Here is a 20,908-nt window from a genome sequence, read left to right as displayed (position 1 = left end):
TTTCATTTGTCCATGTTGATTAGTTTTTTGTGCCGGCCTCACAGGATGGACAGACAGTAATGACTAAAAAGCTTAAAAGATTGACTGGTTACCTTGGCCATGAAGTTGGAACCCGTATTGGTGTGTGATGGTTAAAAGATATAGACTGACCAAGTTTTATCTATTCTGTGACAGCTTTAAAGTCACGGCACAGAGAAAATGTGACAAAAACTGTAAATATTGACATATATCACTGTTTTCAATGATAAAGGACCCAAATTGTGGTACACAATACACGTTTATTAATGATACAGGAATACCACATTTCATCCAGTTATGTTGTTGTTGTTGTTGTTGTAGGGTTTAATGCCATTTTTCAGTACATGATAGGCTATACATGGCGGCCAGTATTAATGGTGGAGGAAGAACCTGGGAAAACCCCGGAAAGAACCACCGACCCACGAGAAGCTACTGGCAAGCTTTCTCACATACCCACATTAGCCGAATCCGAGACTTGAACCCACGCAGACAGAGGTGAGATGGCAGTGACCTGTAACGGAGAGCGCTTTAGACCACTCTGGGCCCTCCAATTATGTCAACCAGCTCAAAAACTATATGAAGAGCAGGAAAGCACCATACATTCTTATTTTAATACCATTATTGTCATGTGACATAGACCTCAAGACAGGACCACAAACATAATATATGACACATCCATATTGAGAATAAATAAGTATAGAGTTTCATGTTTTTAAAATGTGAATAAAATCTCAACATATTGAGCCATGACATGGATCTTAAAGATCCCTGTGTGGTACACATGATTTTGGTGATGAGATACACAAGTTGGAAGGAAAGTGTGACAGAAAACTCAAAATATTGAGCTGTGACCTTAATTATGAAAATGGGGCCAACAATGTGGTATGTAACACATTTTCTCATGATGAAATATAAAGTAAATCAAGTTTCATCCCATTATCTCCAGCGGATGGAAGTTGAAGAGCAGAAATTAATGTGTGAGAGACAGACAGAAGCAAATATCATGTCCCCCAATGTTAAAGAAATGCAGGATACAAAATAGGAGATTGAGTCTCAAGGGGTTCATTTTGTCTGCATATACTGGTGTGCAGGTTAGATCAGCTAATATATATTTCATGACCTAGTTTGAAAATGGGGATGAGGGGGACTTAGTTCTCACAGTACAAAACAAAAACATCTTGGTTGGTAACATTGGGGCTAGTTTGCTGCATTGTCTCAATGCATATTTAGTCATTCTAAATACTAATTTGTGAATTTTTCTATCATTCTCTTTTCCTCGCAGCATCCTTGAGACATGAAAGGGTGACCAGAACTGAAACTCTAGGTCCAGATACCATACATTCCAGTCTGCCAGGAGAGCCAGGAGAGCCTGAGGAAACACTGCTACTGACACCTGTTAATTTTCCCAGGGGAGATGACTCTCTCAGACACAGACAGCCATACCAGCAAGAGAATGTTACCTAGTGTTTCCTTAACTTTGGGATCAAGAGCATTGTCCCATTGGAGTCACAGAATAAGTAAATGGAGAAGGTGTTTGTAGCTTGCAAATTTGAATTAAACAGTAAGCTGAAGACCCTCAGTTTACTGCAAAACAATAGCAACAAAAAAATAATGTTCTTCTACACATGGAACTTTCTGAGGCAGGATTGCCATCAAAATACTATAGTATATAATTTACACACAGGTGCTGCTCTGCATGCATGATTCTAAAGACCACTGCTTTGCATGTATGTACAAAATTCAAGGGGACTGCATGTCAAGTAAGGCCTGTACATATAATTTTTACTAATAGATGTAAAACAAATATTATTTTAAAACATTTCCAAAGTTGTCTCATTATACATATTTAAATTTGAGATCATGATCAACCAGCTGCTTGCCTGTAGTCAACTAGTCTACCTGTTGGTTTCCATTGGGTATTGTATACATTGTTCATAAACTTGCTACCTATTGTTGCCATATTTTATAGAAGCATGTGTTGGATTGTTATTTTGTTTATACCTATTGTGTGCTATAGAACTTTATTTAGAAATATGATCAGCTACTGAAAGGTAGGAATGTACAGATGATGGATCTATTTTGAAGGTCATGACTGAAATCCATTTGGAAAGCACTTTGCATAGCAATTGAAAGTAAGTAGGGCATGAGGGTTATTGTTTTATACTAGAAAACAGGAATGTTTCACAGCATGGGATCATTTGTTAAAATTTTATTTATTAACATGATTATGGTCTAATATGGTTATGAATTAACCATGAAAGCAGAAACATCTAGTCATAAGACACTATTAATGACTGGTTTTGATGTCATGGATTATGCAAATTAGTTACAAGATTATATGTCATCGATTATGTATTTTATGCATATTAGTAATAAGATTATGTGTCATGGATTATGTATTTTAGTGACAAGATTATGTTTCATGGATTATGCATATTAGTGATAAGATTCTGTGTTGTGAATTATGCAGATTAGTGCCAAGATTCTGTGTTGTGAATTATGCAGATTAGTGCCAAGAATCTGTGTCATGGATTATGCATATTAATGATAAGATTCTGTGTCATAGATTATGCATGTTAACTGATGATTGACACATATTACATTATTGTTTAACCACAGATTTGATTTTTAAACTACTCCACCCTTTAATATATTTGATGTATGCCAAGTTTGAACTATTTGTGGGTGTAAGTATCTTGAACTACAGTTGGAATGTTTTGACATTGCAAGTCATACCATTTTATGTTGAGCAGTCACTTTGTTATGTCCCATTGTGTTACCAAAGTGGAGCTTAGATCCATGTTTGGTACCATTTTATGTTGAGCATCGTCATTGTATTTCTCCCTTTGTTACCGACTTGGAGTTTAGAGATGTGTTCAGGAACATTTTTGCAGACAATACTTTCAATAAAAGTTTTTGAGTGTATTTAGGAAAGCTACAAAATAACTACCATCAGATCTGTATGGATGTTTCGTTGCTCCCATATTGTCAATGGAGTTTATGGTATTTCATCTATTTTGCTTTGTCTAGTTACAGTTGATGTTTGTAACTTTTCAGAAACCACTTCACCAGTTTGCACATTTGATTTTACTGACTGTATTCAAGCGTCAAGGCTTTTACAATTTATATATGAATGCAGATCTGTCACCCAACATGACCACCATTATCCTAATAAAAACCTTTAACCAATTCACACTCCACAGAATTTGGCTAAATTTCAAAGAAAGCATTCTGGGTTTGAGGGCCTTCAAAACGTCATGTTAATTAGCCATCAGATATGGCCACCATTACTAAAAATAGAAAAATCTTCAATAATAAATAGAGTACCTTATTTATAGAGTGACTCATGTAGTCAAGGAGTATTCTCCAATGAGGCCGGCTTAAGAAAAAAGCATAACATCATATGTAAGATAATAGTAGTTTCTTTTTATTATGTCTGCAGTATTATAAATGCCAATTCTATTATAATCTAATAACAACACATAAATACTCTTAAATACTGTAATATTTCCTGCAAATTTAATGCAGAGGAAGATTATTCCACAAAATTTTACCAGAGTATTGAGAGGTTTAGGAAAATTGCTGTTCCTATTCTTGAAGGTTTCCACATGATGTTGATCTCCACTGTTCAAGTGTCGAGTTAAGTCTAAATATATCCTGTAGATACACTACTGCAGCTCCATGTAGACATTTATGTACAAGGACTGCCTTATGAAAATCAGTTTTTTCACATAATGTAAACCATTTGAGCTGTAAACAATGCATTTGATGAATAATCAATAGATGAATCTAAAATAGTGTCTGCTGCCCTTTTTTGGAGTTAATATAGCCTATGAAGCTGAAATTGGCAGATTTCTCATACAGTTAATAATTCATTTTTGGAAGAATATCTGCATTGGAGTGTAAAATGCAGGTTTCTGAAGATAAATATTTCTTGATTTTATTTAGGACAATTTTGGATCCCATGGTTCATTATTATCTACAGACAGATTTAACAACTTTTCATCTTTTATACACCTGATGATTCTTTGTTGTAAGAAATAATTTTGAGTTCCAGTATTTATGTAGTTTTTCTGATGTCCTCAAAATGATAGATTTTGCTTTACCTTCATCTATTACCATCTGATGTTTCTGTGCCCAGTTTTGAACTCTTAAGAAATTTCAAGACACATTTTGTTTGATTACTTTGGTAGCAGAACATGATGTATACAAAGTTTCCCCATCAGCAGTTAAACTGGTACATATGGAATTTGTTTCTTAATGAATGAAAAAAAACTGCTTAAAAGAATGTAACCAAATCTGAGATATTATCCTAGCATAGGTGGCTTTCAATTAAATGCAAATGATGCCGATTCACCATCAAATATGAAATTTAAACACTTTTAAGTAACTTCATCCTGGCATAGTGTTTTCAGAAATGTACAAACAATTCCAATCTGCCATCAAATATGGCTGCTATTACTAAAAATAGAATAACCCTTAAGTTTTTCAAAAACGCTTAACAGAGTCTGACAAAATGTGATGGTAAGCATCCTGACATATAGTGATTCTTAATTTCTGTGCATTTATTCTGATTGCCACTATTACCAAAACAACAGAAAAAAAATCACTCGTATCTGACAGGAAGTATTCTGGTATGAAGGCCTTTCACTTTGTATAAGTGATGAAGAATTGCCATTAAATATAGCAGATGTTATTAAAATATATTTTACAAATCTAAAAAAAAAATAATTTCTGAAAATCTTTTAAATAGAATTTGACGAAATTTGACAGAAAGCATAAAAGGTTTTCAATTTTTTTCAAAAATAATGCCAATCTGCCAATACTTAAAATAGAAAAAGCTTTAAGTGATGTCACAAAAACCACTTAACAGAATTTGACAAAATATAACAAAAAACTTCCTGCCATAAAGACCTTTAAAGTTTTGCAAATGATAGGAAACTCATTTAACAACTTCATCTCAGAAGCCACTCAGTAGAATTAACAGAAAATATCCTGGCATGAAGCCTTTCACTTTTTTGTATATAATGCTACATCATATATGACCAGTGTTGTTTAATATGACAAGCAATACATGTTTTTCTTGAGCTGCACATCAGAATTTGACAGTTCATTCTGGCATTAACAGACATGTCAACCATTTCTGATTTTCTGCTAACAGGTTAGGCCATTATGATCACTCATATCAAATTCTATTTTTCAGGTCAGATATATTTCTATGAAGGTAAACCACAACCTGAACACCAGTATATTTTGACCACAGAAATGTTTATAATGTCTGATTGTGACTCTTTTGTGAAAGTATACCTTGACATTCTAAGTGGAATATATAAGGCATCAACAGGGACTGGATACCTTGCCAGTGAAGTCTTTTCTCCTTGGACATTTCAGTGTGTCACATGGTGCAAAAGATGACTGTATCAAGTACATTCTAGCCTGTAGTACAATACTGTATATACTTGCTTATAAGATGCATCCAACTGCAAGCGGTACACCCCAAGAACTGCTGCCACATATACCAGCAGATCTGGTTTGTGCAGCTTGTTTGTAATCAGTAGAACAAACAGGATACGCCCTGATCTGCAGGCACATTATGCTATGGCATATCAGGATCTTTGTTGTACATATGGTACTTAAGATAAATTGTTAGATAAAATGTGAAGTACTCATGTGTCTGTGCTCAGATACCTATGTTTTAAAGCTGGCATTCCAATTTCACATTGACGGCAGATGGCATATATGCATTATGGGCTTTCAAAATTATGCTAATGATTTAATTTGGCATCAAATATGACTGCAGTTATTAAAAAATAACAGCATTTAAATGACTTCACAGTTTCATTCAATAGATTTTGACCCAAACGAGACAAAAGGTAACTGGGAATGAAGGGCTTTTAATTTGATACAGATATTCCCACTATAACTGACATAATAGAAAACCATAACTTCTGAGAGAAAAAATGCTTAACAAAATTTTACCAAATCTGACCCCCAAAAAATCTGACTTGAATGCCATCCTATTTATACAAACAATGCTAATCCACTTTTAGGTATGGCTTACACAGCTTGATCTAAAGAAATAAAAAAGCACCACTGAACTTGACCAATTTTTAAAGAAAACATCCTGGTATATAGGCCTTTCAGTATAGGACAAGTAATGTTGTTTTACCATTATATATGGATAAAGCTAAAAATGACAAGAGAAACCTTGAAACATTTGTGTTCATAGCCTATGCATTTAACAGCACTGGACCACATTTCTACAGAAATCCTCGTGCTGACCCAGATTTCTTGACCAACTGCCCTTGCATATGACTATTAGACACATGTCAGCCAGGTCCATTTTGGCCTCTTGTTTCTTTTAAAGAATTTACCAAAGAATGTTCCAGTATTACAGATTAAGTATCAGTGATGCATCCATACATACCCATGTATGTATATATACATGCATACACAGAGGAATAAATGCCTCTGTGCACACACACACACACACACACATACACACACACAGAGAAATATATGCAAATGAAGAACTTCAACCAAAACCTCAATGCAAAGTTTCTAGCACTGGCATTGGCTGCAAAGTAAATTGGTTTGGCAAGTGTGTCATATGATAAAATGTCTTAATTTCATAATAATTCATGCCAAGTATGATAAAAACCCATTAAGAGTTTTATAAATTAATGCAAAGTAATAACTTTGACCAAAATGTTAATGAACAGTTGATGACAGTCGAAGATTGACTGCTATCTCACTTCCCATGGGTTGGACAAAAATATAAACATATGAAAACCTTTAAACAACTTTGCACAAAACATTTAACAGAATTTGACCAAATTTGACAAAAAAGATTACATCCCATCTAAAAATTATACTAAAACACTGGCAAATATGAATACTGTTATTAATAAGAAATAAAACTACCTTCAAATTTTGCAACATTACAAATAAAAAAACAAAACTTAAGAAGACTTATCAAAACCTGCTCAACAGAATTTGACTAAATTTGACAGCATACTGGCATAAATACCATCTATTTTTCAAAAGACCCCATGTTCCTGAAAATGGAAAATCCTTAAAACGACTTGTTGCAAAAAAAAGTTAGTCAACACATGTTATCAAATTTCACAGATGGCATACTGCCTCTCCAGTTTGCAGAAATGATCTGCCATCCAATATGGCTGCCATTACTATAATACACCAAAATCTCTATGTCAAAAAGAACCAGACTATTCCAGATTTCTTGCCAAATGCCACTGCATTTTGTATTTAGATGAATATCAGTCAAGTAAGCAGTCTGGCGCCCACTAGGACCACATGTGTTTTTTTATTTACATCTGCTGTATTTGTTACAAGTGCAATATTTTATTCTTAATAAACAATAACCTAGATGTTTTTGCAACACTTTGTTATTTCATAAAAGCTTTGTTTTCCATGCATACACATTTCTACTCAACACTTTCTCAAAGAAAACACAAACCCATTTATGCTGTCTTATTTTCATACCTTTTATATTGATTAAAGGGGCATTAACTTGGTCCCTTAATTCAGGTGCTGTTTCCACATTTGTATTTGCTGAAGAGGCATTAGCATGATCCAGTATTGCTTAATGAGGTATTAACTTGGCCCATTAAATCTGGCAGCCACATTTCCTTCCATTTGTATTGATTATAATAATATTAACATGACTCATTCAGGCAGTCTTGTTCCCCCCCCCCCTTTGGTATTGATTGAAGCAGTATTAAAATGGCCAAATACTTCAGGCTGTTATGTTTATACCCTTCAGTATTGATTGAAGAGATATTAACATGACCCAATAGGACAGGCAGCCATGTATCTGCCTGTTTGTATCGAGTCATAAGGTATTAACATGGCCCATTAAATCTGGCAGTCATGTGTCTGCCCTTCTATACTGATTAACAATTGACTGCTCTTCCCAGTTTCTTCCTCCGCTAAATATACTCACTGCCATTTATAGCCTATCATGTGCTGAAAAATCAGACTGGTGTGGAATTTTACAGTAAATTGCACTCGTATCACAATATCAACAAAGCAGTAAGAAGGTCACCAATGTCCATGGCAGAGTAAACCAAAATGCTTTTCACTATACAAATGTTGCTAAGGCACAATTTTACCTAACTTCAGCATTAGTCTACCATCAAAAGTGTAGCAGATCCAATAACAAAATCAAAGCATTCATCTGAACAGTGCCTTTTACAATTTAGGTAAAGTTAGTTTTATCATCAAGATCCCCAAATCACTGAATGTAAATATCAATTAGACCACAACACATGATTTCCACAAAAATTGAACTTGCTAACTAGATGACCTTGGAGGATTTTGTAGTAAGATGGTTGTTTTACGTATGTGCTGTGAAGAACACACTTATAATATTAGTTTAAAATGTATTTCAGGATGGAAGCAGCTTAAAATGAGAGTACTGTGAACAATATACTATATGTCTGCCCCATGTTGAATAGTCCAGGTATTTGTATATCATGTCATGGATAACAGCATATTATACACTGCCCCATGTTGAATAGTCAAGGTATTGGTATATCATGTCATGGATAACAGCATATTATACACTGACCTATGTTGAATAGTCCTCCATGTAGGCATTAGTATAGTATGGATAACAGCATATTATATGCCTGCCTCATTTAAAATAGTCCTCCATGTAGGCATTGATATAGTATGGATAACAGCATATTATATGCCTGCCTCATATAAAATAGTCCTCCATGTAGGCATTGGTATAGTATGGATAACAGCGTATTATATGCCTGCCTCATTTAAAATAGTCCTCCATGTAGGCATTGGTATAGTATGGATAACAGCATATTATATGCCTGCCTCATTTAAAATAGTCCTCCATGTAGGCATTGGTATAGTATGGATAAGAGCATATTATATGCCTGCCCCATGTTGAACAGTCCTCCATAACATCAGGATTTAAAGATAAGGAAATCAAAGTTTACTCAAGGAAATTATTCCAAAGGTCTCCATGACAGACGTTTGGTCAAGATATGAGGTCATGAATAAAATTCACTATGTTGAAACCATTTCTTCTTATAAGACTAAACATAACCATGACATCTGATCTCTTGACCCCAGAACCTGTAGTTTCTTTACTTCCAAGACACAAGCCATTTACACCATTTGCTGATTGTACATGGTGGAGAATTAAAGTTATCGTGCAAAAATGAAAAAGACGGATGGAAAACATCCTAACAGCTTCTGCTTTGTGGTGGGCATAACAAAATAACACTGGGAACCTGTTTGTTTTTAAAATCAGAAGTCATCCAGGAACAAATGCATTCACATAAATGATATCTATACTGAGATATTAATGTATATATTTGCTTTAAATTTAAACAATGACTTAACATTTTTAACAGAACAGTTTGACACAAGTAGCAATCAGAAAAGTATAATTAAAGAAAACATTAGAACTCAAACTGTCACTGTCAGATTCTGACAGAAAATGTCTCCCAACTGGGTATACTACTTAGAAATGTGTGACAGTCATAAAACTTGCAAACTAGATAATAATGTATTGGGATTATAGCTGTAAATTACTGATAATGGATATTTGTTTTCTAATGGAAGTGGAATTAATCAGTAAGAGATGCATTTCCATGCTTCCCCATTTGACCTAAAGCACCGAGTTAGAGCTTCCTGGGTAAGGACTGCCTCAAGGGCAAATGTCAGATGGGTAATGACATTTGTTCTTTCATGACCAGCATTTCATATAGTACATAGTTGAAGGGTGGACCATTGATAGTTTTCAAGCACTGATTCAGGAGTTAAATTCCTTGGTCAGGAATGGACCCCAGGGCCAATTTTATTATCACATATGAATTAGTCTTTTCATGCCCAGTGTCTATACGATTATAGGGTGGAGATTTCAACAGTTTCCATATTATAATGCAAGGGCTAAATCCTTGTTGTAGGGATTAACCCTGGGGCTCAAAGTTAGTTGCATGTAGAAATTCATCTATCCATGCCCACTGAATATAAGTTACATATATCAAAATATTTTCCTAGTTATAACTCAGTCCAAACTCCAAATCAGTGTCAGTTCCATATCTTTTGTCCTTGCATGCCAGTAAGTGTACATTTGGTTACAGTGTGGAAATATCAATAGGTCCATTCTGGGACCATGCAACTAGGTTACTGGTAGTAGGGAGAAAACACAGCGTTCTTGGTCTGATACGTGTTGACACTTGTGTCATTTGTCATATATGCCAGTTCTAAGACATGCAAGGCACATAGCATGGGTGTTATTGGATACAGATGTAAGTTCATCCATATCCCCTCTAATCCTGTCCCATGGTGTGACCGAAACTCCAAAACTATTTGCACAATCTAAACTGATAGGACTATCACTGACCATGTTTTGTGTCTTTAGCTTTAGTGGTGTAAGAGTTCAATAATACCACCAATGTACAACTGTACATATGGACCAAACATATAACAATATCCAACCTTCATTGCAAGTTCAGGGAGAAAAACCACTGTGCTGAAATCATATAGCTTTATTTATGATATGCCTGGAGGACAAAATAAAAACAAATTTCAGTAAAAACATTGTTCCCTATGCTGGCTATTCCACTTACATCTGTCAGGGATGGGTGATAAGGCTGTGAAGATGATGGAGGTGATCCAAAAATAAGCTTTTCTACTTTTCTATTGCAGTAAGGTTAAAGAAATGTGGCATATCACCATTCCTTGGTAGATATAAATGGAGTAGCTTTCATGAGCAAACAATAAATACAAAATGGAACTGATTAAAAAAGCACATGGTCAAGACTAGAAACTGTTGGCAGTATAGTATTCCAAGAAAAGCTACATGTAAAGAAAATTATCCAAACTGGAAGGTCATGACAGACTTTAAAGTTAAGACTGAGCTACTGATATGGGGAAGAGCTTTGAGCTTTAACTCCACAAGTGGCATTATCTGTTCTCCTATCCCATTTAAATGATTTCTGGTGTTAAAAAGAAAATACTTTTAAATCGAGAATGCTGCCAGCCACGGCCAATCTCAATCAGCAGCCAAGTTTAATGCAGTACAAATGGCATTCATAATCAACAGAATATTAAATTCTCTAGTATATATTCATTCACCTTCAACTCTGTAACATACATTCATCCATGCATTACAAATCACTTTAAATTCTGTAACATACATTCATCCATGCATTACAAATCACGTTCAAATCTGCAACATACATTCATCCATGCATTACAAATCACGTTCAAATCTGCAACATACATTCATCCATGCATTACAAATCACTTTAAATTCTGTAACATACATTCATCCATGCATTACAAATCACGTTCAAATCTGCAACATACATTCATCCATGCATTACAAATCACTTTAAATTCTGTAACATACATTCATCCATGCATTACAAATCACGTTCAAATCTGCAACATACATTCATCCATGCATTTTAAGTCACTTTAAATTCTGTAACATACATTCATCCATACATTATAAGTCACTTTAAATTCTGTAACATACATTCATCCATGCATTACAAATCACGTTCAAATCTGCAACATACATTCATCCATGCATTACAAATCACTTTAAATTCTGTAACATACATTCATCCATGCATTACAAATCACGTTCAAATCTGCAACATACATTCATCCATGCATTATAAGTCACTTTAAATTCTGTAACATACATTCATCCATGCATTATAAGTCACTTTAAATTCTGTAACATAAGTTCATTCATACATTGTAATCACTTTAAATTCTGTAACATACATTCACCCATACATTATAAATCACCTTCAACTCTGTAACATACATTCACCCATACATTATAAATCACCTTCAACTCTGTAACATAAGTTCATCCATACACTGTAATCACTTTAAATTCTTAACATACATTCATCCATGCATTACAAATCACCTTCAACTCTGTAACATACATTCACCCATACATTATAAAACACCTTCAACTGTGTAACAAAAGTTCATTCATACATTGTAATCACTTTAAATTCTGTAACATACATTCATCCATACATTATAAATCACCTTCAATTCTGTAACATACATTCACCCATAGATTATAAATCACCTTCAATTCTGTAACAAACATTCACCCATACATTATAAATCACCTTCAACTCTGTAACATACATTCACCCATACATTATAAAACACCTTCAACTGTGTAACATAAGTTCATCTATACATTATAAAACACCTTCAACTCTGTAACATAAGTTCATACATACATTATAAATCACTTTAAATTCTGTAACATACATTCATCCATACATTATAAATCACCTTCAACTCTGTAACATACGTTGCAATGCCAGTAGCTGGTACAGGAAAGTAACATTTTCATTGGTCAGCATGTTACCACGTGATCAAAATGAACTGTGTTCATTTCTGTATGAATTGTAAGGAGAACTACTTTTCTAAGAATACCCACTTCTATAAATAGAGTCACGTGTACAGCATAAGATAAACACTGCCAGTGAAGGCAGACACGAAGTAAGCATTAAAGGAAAACAACATTCTTACATTTTTTTATTAAAATAATTGAATATATTTGGCTTCCATTGATTGAAGGACTGGTATTATGATGACCTTATTACGATCAAGCAGGACAATCTCAAGTGCTATATATAGCTAAGTAACAGAAAAACCCCAAACATGTATTACTACGCTCAATTAAGATTTCTATTTTTTAATGATGCAAACAAAATAACATAACGAATAATTGAAATTTCAATTAAAAGAGTTTAACGTTTTTTCTGAGTTTATCGTGGTATAAACTGTCAGTTGCTGACTCACACAGCTTACATAACGCCCTTCAGGCGTTATTTGCTGTGTGAATCGGCAACTGAAAGTTTATACCATGATAAACTCAGAAAAAACATTAAACTCTTACTTCAACTCTGTAACATACATTCGCCCATACATTATAAAACACCTTCAACTGTGTAACGTAAGTTCATTCATACATTATAAATCACCTTCAACTCTGTAGCATACGTTCACCCATACATTATAAATCACCTTCAACTCTGTAACATAAGTTCATCCATACATTGTAATCACTTTAAATTCTGTAACATACATTCATCCATGCATTACAAATCACCTTCAACTCTGTAACATATGTTCACCCATACATTATAAATCACCTTCAACTCTGTAACATATGTTCACCCATACATTATAAAACACCTTCAACTCTGTAACATACATTTATCCATTATACATCACGTTCAATAATGTAACACATATTTATCCATGCATTATATATCAACATTTTGTTCTGAAGAAGAAAAACAAACTTACAAAACTGCCATCATTATATGATTCAATGTGAAGGAGAAAAAACTTGTAAGTAAAGAATACAGCAAAATGAAAAGAAAGGAAAAGATTATTGTTTTTAATTGTCATCAAAATACTATCAGATATAGGCAAATGCAAATATAAATTAGTTGATTCACATATTTGCCTTGATAATCAGGTCATTAAAATTATGATCAGTGCTGAGTCATGATAGGGGCAGATTCACAAATTTTCCTCTGTGGCCAGGACATTGAAATTATGATTGGGGCCGATTCATAAATTTGCCACTTTCATTTTTTACTTCTGTTCCAACAGTTTTCTGTTTCTGTTGTAACAGTACTGATGTTGGCCTATGGAAAGGTTAATATATATTAACTGTGTTATCCTCAACAAATAGTGTGCAGTCAAACCAGTCTACAGTAGCCACCCATATGAAAATGCTAACATGGCCTTTGCCTATAGGTGACCTCCCTAAAGAGGTTCAGCTATCAAACTTGGTTCATGACAAATACTTTGTACTAAATACCATTATTATTATTTTTATTCTTCTTCTTCTTATTATTATATTATTATTAGCATAATTAACATTCATGAATTATTATTAGCAGTAGTATTATGTTATTAAGATATCTGGTTTAGCACTATTCAGCCAAAATGTAATAAAATTTCCACACAAGATTGCTGTATCATCACTTTAATCCATTAAATATCTGATGTTTAACCAAATTTTGAACAAAATCAATGTACCTATTTAAATACATCCTCCTCAAATCAATAAAACTCAATACAACTGTGTATATAGACTAGTGTATACAACTCTCTCTTACCAACACAAAACACCTTAATCTCATTATTGGTTGAAATGGTGATTAAAAAAAATTTGTTTCACTATAATTAAATCTGAATACAGAAAATTATGCCTTAATAAGAGACATGGGGGAGATTATGCACCATGACAGAAACTAATTATGATACTAGCTGTCAGCTTACCTATGACTGTTAGACATGGCACTGACTTTTTCTTAGCTGGGATAATTAAACATAGAAATTTATGTCCACTGAGAACAACATATGTATTAATCAATGATTCAAACAACTCACTGAGATAAAAAAAAAACAGTCAGCTTTTGTGCGAATCCTTTAATGAATGGGGAATGAAAAGAAGCTTCCTGGGGCTATTGCTTGTAACATGCATACCAAAATTATGTCGCCTTTACAAACATGAGCTGTTACAGTACTTATTAAAATAATGCCTGAACTGTCTATTCTTCAAGAGTTAAAACTGAAATATTTCATCGTTTGTACTGGTATTTCCGATAATCGTGAACCATAATGTGGTTTACCTGAATGACCCCGACCCTAACTTAAAGGAATGTAACTTGTACCTCGCCTTAGATCAGAGTTTGCCGAACTCACATTTCTGCTGCAACAACACAAATACATTTTCCACTGTCCACTGTTTTGTCTCTCTCCTATAAAGATAAAATGCCTTGCTTTCAAACCCAACTTACTGACATCTTTGACTGGAGTAGGGAAAGTACAATTAAGGTATGAAATGTTTAAACAACAATTCACATGATATGCCTTTATCTAAACAATGCCTTGCTCATCAAACAAAAGTTTAATTTGCATATTTAGAGTTGTCACTGCAGATATGCTCCACTGACCACCTAAGGTAGGAGGAAACCACTTTTAGGAAACACCTAATTGCTGATCGCAAAAGGCAGTTGACTGTTACACACAGGACATTTATACAGGAAATTTGCTGGGGGGATTAGAATGTTTGTTGTGATCAAGTGGTTGCTATGTTCATGTAACCATTTGGACAGGTTTGAATGTATTTATTAGCAGTAGCAGTAAAAGGGAGTTTATTGTTTTCATACTCATCAAGGGCAGCTAGGACTTCCTTGAGAATATTTTAGTATGAAGAATGTTATCTTATAACAGGTACACATCTTTTGCAAAAGTACTGTCTGATATCTCAAGAACCTCTGTCTCTTATCCCCAGAAAGGTTGGAACAATGTCTCTTTAATCAATATGTACTTCTAATGGTAAAGCAGGCTTCTTTCATCGTTCAATTTGTCGATCAGCACACCTGTTCACCCACTTGCACTACAATAGTGTTTTTGTTCATCTCTCTTCATACAGGTTTTAGCCATGCCTGATAAACTGCCATTTTTGGCTGTCATCTCAGGGATGGATCCATCTTGACAATGTTCTCTGGGAAATCCTCACGCAAGATAATACCCTTATCTCTGTTGACATCGAGTTCCTCAATAAATCCAAACCAGTAGATCACCATACCTGGGCCAAATCTAGTAAAATAAAAATGTGGCAAGTTAAATGGAGACATGGGATCTGTTACTAATAGTCAGACATGTTAGTCAAGTTGTTTGATGAGATGCTATGATATTCATACACTTTTGAGAAATAATTAAAACCTAAGCTAAAAAACAAAAATAGATAAAATATTTAAACCTGGAATGCATACATCAAAGAGAATAAATGTAGAAATATAGGAAATGATGTAATATGAGACCTATACATATATGGCAGTTACAAAGTCTATGTTAATGCACTGTTTTACTGGATATAATTCATCTTTTATTGGATAAACATATACACATATGGCAGTTACAAAGTCTATGTTAATGCACTGTTTTACTGGATATAATTCATCTTTTATTGGATAAATATATACACATATGGCAGTTACAAAGTCTATGTTAATGCACTGTTTTACTGGATATAATTCATCTTTTATTGGATAAATATATACACATATGGCAGTTACAAAGTCTATGTTAATGCACTGTTTTACTGGATATAATTCATCTTTATTGGATAAATATATACACATATGGCAGTTACAAAGTCTATGTTAATGCACTGTTTTACTGGATATAACTCATCTTTTATTGGAGAAATATATACACATATGGCAGTTACAAAGTCTATGTTAATGCACTGTTTTACTGGATATAATTCATCTTTTAATGGAGAAATATATACACATATGGCAGTTACAAAGTCTATGTTAATGCACTGTTTTACTGGATATAATTCATCTTTTATTGGATAAATATATACACATATGGCAGTTACAAAGTCTATGTTAATGCACTGTTTTACTGGATATAATTCATCTTTTATTGGATAAATATATACACATATGGCAGTTACAAAGTCTATGTTAATGCACTGTTTTACTGGATATAATTCATCTTTATTGGATAAATATATACACATATGGCAGTTACAAAGTCTATGTTAATGCACTGTTTTACTGGATATAATTCATCTTTTATTGGATAAATATATACATATATGGCAGTTACAAAGTCTATGTTAATGCACTGTTTTACTGGATATAATTCATCTTTTATTGGATAAATATATACATATATGGCAGTTACAAAGTCTATGTTAATGCACTGTTTTACTGGATATAATTCATCTTTTATTGGATAAATATACACATATATGGCAGTTACAAAGTCTATGTTAATGCACTGTTTTACTGGATATAATTCATCTTTTATTGGATAAATATATACACATATGGCAGTTACAAGGTCTATGTTAATGCACTGTTTTACTGGATATAATTCATCTTTTAATGGATAAATATATACACATATGGCAGTTACAAAGTCTATGTTAATGCACTGTTTTACTGGATATAATTCATCTTTTATTGGATAAATATATACACATATGGCAGTTACAAAGTCTATGTTAATGCACTGTTTTACTGGATATAATTCATCTTTTATTGGATAAATATATACATATATGGCAGTTACAAAGTCTATGTTAATGCACTGTTTACTGGATATAATTCATCTTTTATTGGATAAATATATACATATATGGCAGTTACAAAGTCTATGTTAATGCACTGTTTTACTGGATATAATTCATCTTTTATTGGATAAATATATACATATATGGCAGTTACAAAGTCTATGTTAATGCACTGTTTTACTGGATATAATTCATCTTTTATTGGATAAATATATACATATATGGCAGTTACAAAGTCTATGTTAATGCACTGTTTTACTGGATATAATTCATCTTTTATTGGATAAATATATACACATATGGCAGTTACAAAGTCTATGTTAATGCACTGTTTTACTGGATATAACTCATCTTTTATTGGATAAATATATACACATATGGCAGTTACAAAGTCTATGTTAATGCACTGTTTTACTGGATATAATTCATCTTTTAATGGATAAATATATACACATATGGCAGCTACAAAGCCTATAATAAACTGTTTTAATGGATAATTAAATATTTTAATGAACATAATAATTTAATGTTTTAATGGATAAATATATACATGTTACATCAGTTATGTCAATATGGCAAACTTCTGATCTAAGGATACTAAGGATAGATAGAAGTGGAAACAATTAGATGAAGGCAAGCTTTTGAGGAGTTGATTTCATTAAACTTCAGTAATAGGCAGATAAGCATAAACAATTCGATGAAGGAAAGCTTTCAAGGAGTTGATTTCATTAATTTAAGTAAGGTGTTGAAGAAGTGGAAATGATCCGATTAAGGCAAGCTTTGGAGGAGTTGATTTCATTAAACTTAAGTAAGTTGTGGAAGAAGTGGAAACAATCCAATGATGGCAAGCTTTGGAGGAGCTAATTTCATTAAATTTCAGTAGATATACGGTGACAATACCTGAAAAAATACATCAACACATCAGTTTTTGCTAAGAACAACCAGTAGCTGGCAAAGTCTAATGTCAATTATGATCTTTTTGCTGGCTACTTTTTGATAGTATATTAAAATGTTTCTCATGTCTGATTATGTTCCTCAGCAACCCATTCCAAACACTTGCTCTGAAATTAAATCTATGTAAAACTATTTAGCTGTAATCAACAGAATCACTGATATAATCCATGACTGTTTGGATCAGCAGGTGATAAAAAACTGGATCAGACAACCAATTCTACCTGTTCCAATAACTCCAGAACTGGTCCTTGAGGTACATCTTGTGGCTGTATTCATCTCCAAATGATGCCTTGCTCTCAATCCAGTTAACTACATGGCCATCTACAGCTAAAATGACAAGAGTTTCCTTTTAGAAGAATGCATCATTCATTTTTGAAGAAAAAAACGATCTGTGGTTATGATTTTTAAATTAAGAATAATTTGTATTCCTTATATTAATAAGGAATTTTTGGCAACCAATACAATTAGATTTAAGACAGGAAACCAAATCAGAGCAAAAAATGTATTCCACCAAATGACAGACAGCATTTAAAAGAATAAAGAAATAAAAATTAAGTCTCTACCTGTGAATATTTAACAGTTGCTTTTATAAGCATTTTATATATCAGTAGAAATTAATGTGAGAAAAATTTCAACCACAACATGATAAAAAATTATTTATTTCCAGGTAGCCGCATCTATCCTATGTATCTCCACTGTGAGTTTATCTGCCAAAAATTATTAAATCCTTACTCAGTGGATGTTTCCAATAAAAATGCTTTATAAACTTGCATAATAAAAAAAACTGACTCCAGCACCCTTGGCCTCAAGTTAATTCTAAACTTTGTTCAAAGTTGAAACAACTTATTTTATTCTGATTAAATAACATCTTTTATGACTTGTAAAATTTACTTTTTGTGAATCTGTCTTTTTGGTGGAAGAAATTGCAGATGCCAAAGAGAATCAACCACCAAACCTGAAGGTTGCAATGCCAAACCAAAAATACAAATTATGACCTAAGAGATGTTGAGTGAGTACATTCTTACAATACTATCCAGATCCATACACATACTATAATGACCTCTCCGCCTTGGATGCGGGAGGTTGTGGGTTCGATCTCCTGCCAAGTTATTCCAAGGACTTATAAAAATGGTACTAACAGCTGCCTTGCTTGGCGCTCAGCATTGAGAGGTTAGTGTTAAGACTGGTCAGCCTGGTGTCAGGATAATGTGACTGGGTGGGACATCATACAACATGTCTGCAGCATGATGCCCCAGTGATAGAAATCATAATAAACTGCCATACTGCAGACATCTTAGCAATATGACTGAAAAAGTGTTAAAGTTCCGTTAAAAATCCAAATCACACACACATACACACACTAAAATGAAGTTCTGAAAGAACTATCAAAGCAATAGAATTCTTCATTTGCATTGGTTTAGAATAGGAATTTTTCACTAAAGAGTCAGAAGTTTGCACCACATGAGTCTTTATTGAATGTCTTATGCAAAATTTCTTATCCTGAGGCATAAAGTTTCCAATCACACAACAATGTACAACGATGGATTACTTTTCTGACATTTATAGATCATAAATGTGGGTTAAAGTTAAAATGGCATATTGCTAGTACCGATGCAAACTGATCTCAAACTGCAAAAAACTCACTGAAAATATTTCATCAGAAAAAGTTTAAGAAATTACAGTAAAACATTTTTTATAGGAAATTTTGTAGTAACTTGTTTCTCCCCAAAATGTCCATGTTAAAATTGGAATTCCTTTCTGCTGCCCTCCCTGAATGACGAGAAATGTTTTTCCATCTACATAAGATGTACATGAGAAAAAAGAAACTCTTACAGATTACCTCCCCTTATCCTGGCTAGGAAACCACTCATATCTTTAATGATATTAGTTAAAACTTAGGCTACATCATTAACTGGATTTACACATTTGCGTGCAAGGGAATAAAAGTAATGTAATCAGGTGAGCATTTTCTAAGAACACATTTTACTACAAAATTTCAATTTTATGTCCAATATATTATCTGATCAAATTAACAGTATGAGAATAGGCAAGAGAAGAATGAAATATCTCAAAATTGACATGTACACATTATGTCTGTAGGCCAGGCTTGTGGAAATCACTTGTATTTCATGAGCTGAAATCTTCATAAGCCATAGCTGATCCTGTCTGACCACTGAGTATGTAGATCTATATCTTTAGCCAATGTGCCAGCTTTGTTGGATCACTTCTAACTTTCCAGCCTTAGGCCAAAAGAGCCTCCTCAGGGGATATTTTCCTTGTGCTTCAGATAGTCTGAGAATGTGGACCAGGTCCTGCAATTTCATCTCCCTTGATGAAGCGATTGAGGAGAAAGGGAACATAGTTATTTGCTGATTGCCTATCAACAGTACCTTTTATTTTTTAAAATTGAACCAGGTTGAGTCATTAAGATACAATTGACCCATCAAAATGGAACTGCATAAAGTTTGGGTCCATGGACAGCTCATACAGCTCATTCACCCTAAAAGCTAAAGCTAGTGCTATCAGATCAAGAAGAAAGTCTTGTATGACAAATGCTTTACTGAGGTGGAGGACAAGCTTAGATAAATGTGCCATATCAATACCCAAGATAGATTCCATTTCAGGAACAAGGCGAGGGAGTGAGACTAATATCTCAAAAATGGTCAACAGGTCAGATAAGTCCTTGTTGTGGCTGATATTGTCTCTTTCACGATGTCTGAACATGACAGAGAACATGAAATGGTACCCCTGGTTTGTGACAGGTGCTATCTTATCTTC

At 33.6% G+C, this 20,908-nt stretch overlaps 2 protein-coding genes across 10 annotated transcripts in view; one reads left to right on the top strand and one right to left on the bottom strand.

Moving 5' to 3' along the window:
• LOC149804436 (seipin-like) overlaps positions 1-4,916 on the top strand; it is a 38,194-nt gene extending 33,278 nt beyond the window's left edge. For all 4 annotated transcript variants that reach the window (XM_089940292.1, XM_089940284.1, XM_089940311.1 and 1 more), the window contains one exon: positions 1,301-4,916. In XM_089940292.1, the coding sequence (XP_089796418.1) occupies positions 1,301-1,482 (182 nt within the window). In that variant the 3' untranslated portion in view covers positions 1,483-4,916. The remainder of the gene's footprint in view (positions 1-1,300) is intronic.
• A 4,377-nt stretch (positions 4,917-9,293) lies between these two features.
• LOC149804435 (CDAN1-interacting nuclease 1-like) overlaps positions 9,294-20,908 on the bottom strand; it is a 49,929-nt gene continuing 38,314 nt past the window's right edge. For 4 of the 6 annotated variants that reach the window (XM_089940348.1, XM_089940331.1, XM_089940320.1 and 1 more), the window contains exons 11-12: positions 18,352-18,457; positions 9,294-15,684 (exon numbers count right to left, since the gene is read on the bottom strand). In XM_089940348.1, coding sequence (XP_089796474.1) covers positions 15,555-15,684; positions 18,352-18,457 — 236 coding nt within the window. In that variant the 3' untranslated portion in view covers positions 9,294-15,554. The remainder of the gene's footprint in view (positions 15,685-18,351; positions 18,458-20,908) is intronic. The other 2 variants (XR_016415675.1, XR_016415676.1) reach the window with 2 other exon arrangements.

This window comes from Sinohyriopsis cumingii, chromosome 2 (assembly GCF_028554795.1).
Source record: "Sinohyriopsis cumingii isolate HCF-2022 chromosome 2, ASM2855479v2, whole genome shotgun sequence".
NCBI lineage: Eukaryota > Metazoa > Mollusca > Bivalvia > Unionida > Unionidae > Sinohyriopsis > Sinohyriopsis cumingii.
Note: the sequence above shows the minus strand (reverse complement) of the source record. Positions and strands in the feature narration are given on the sequence as shown.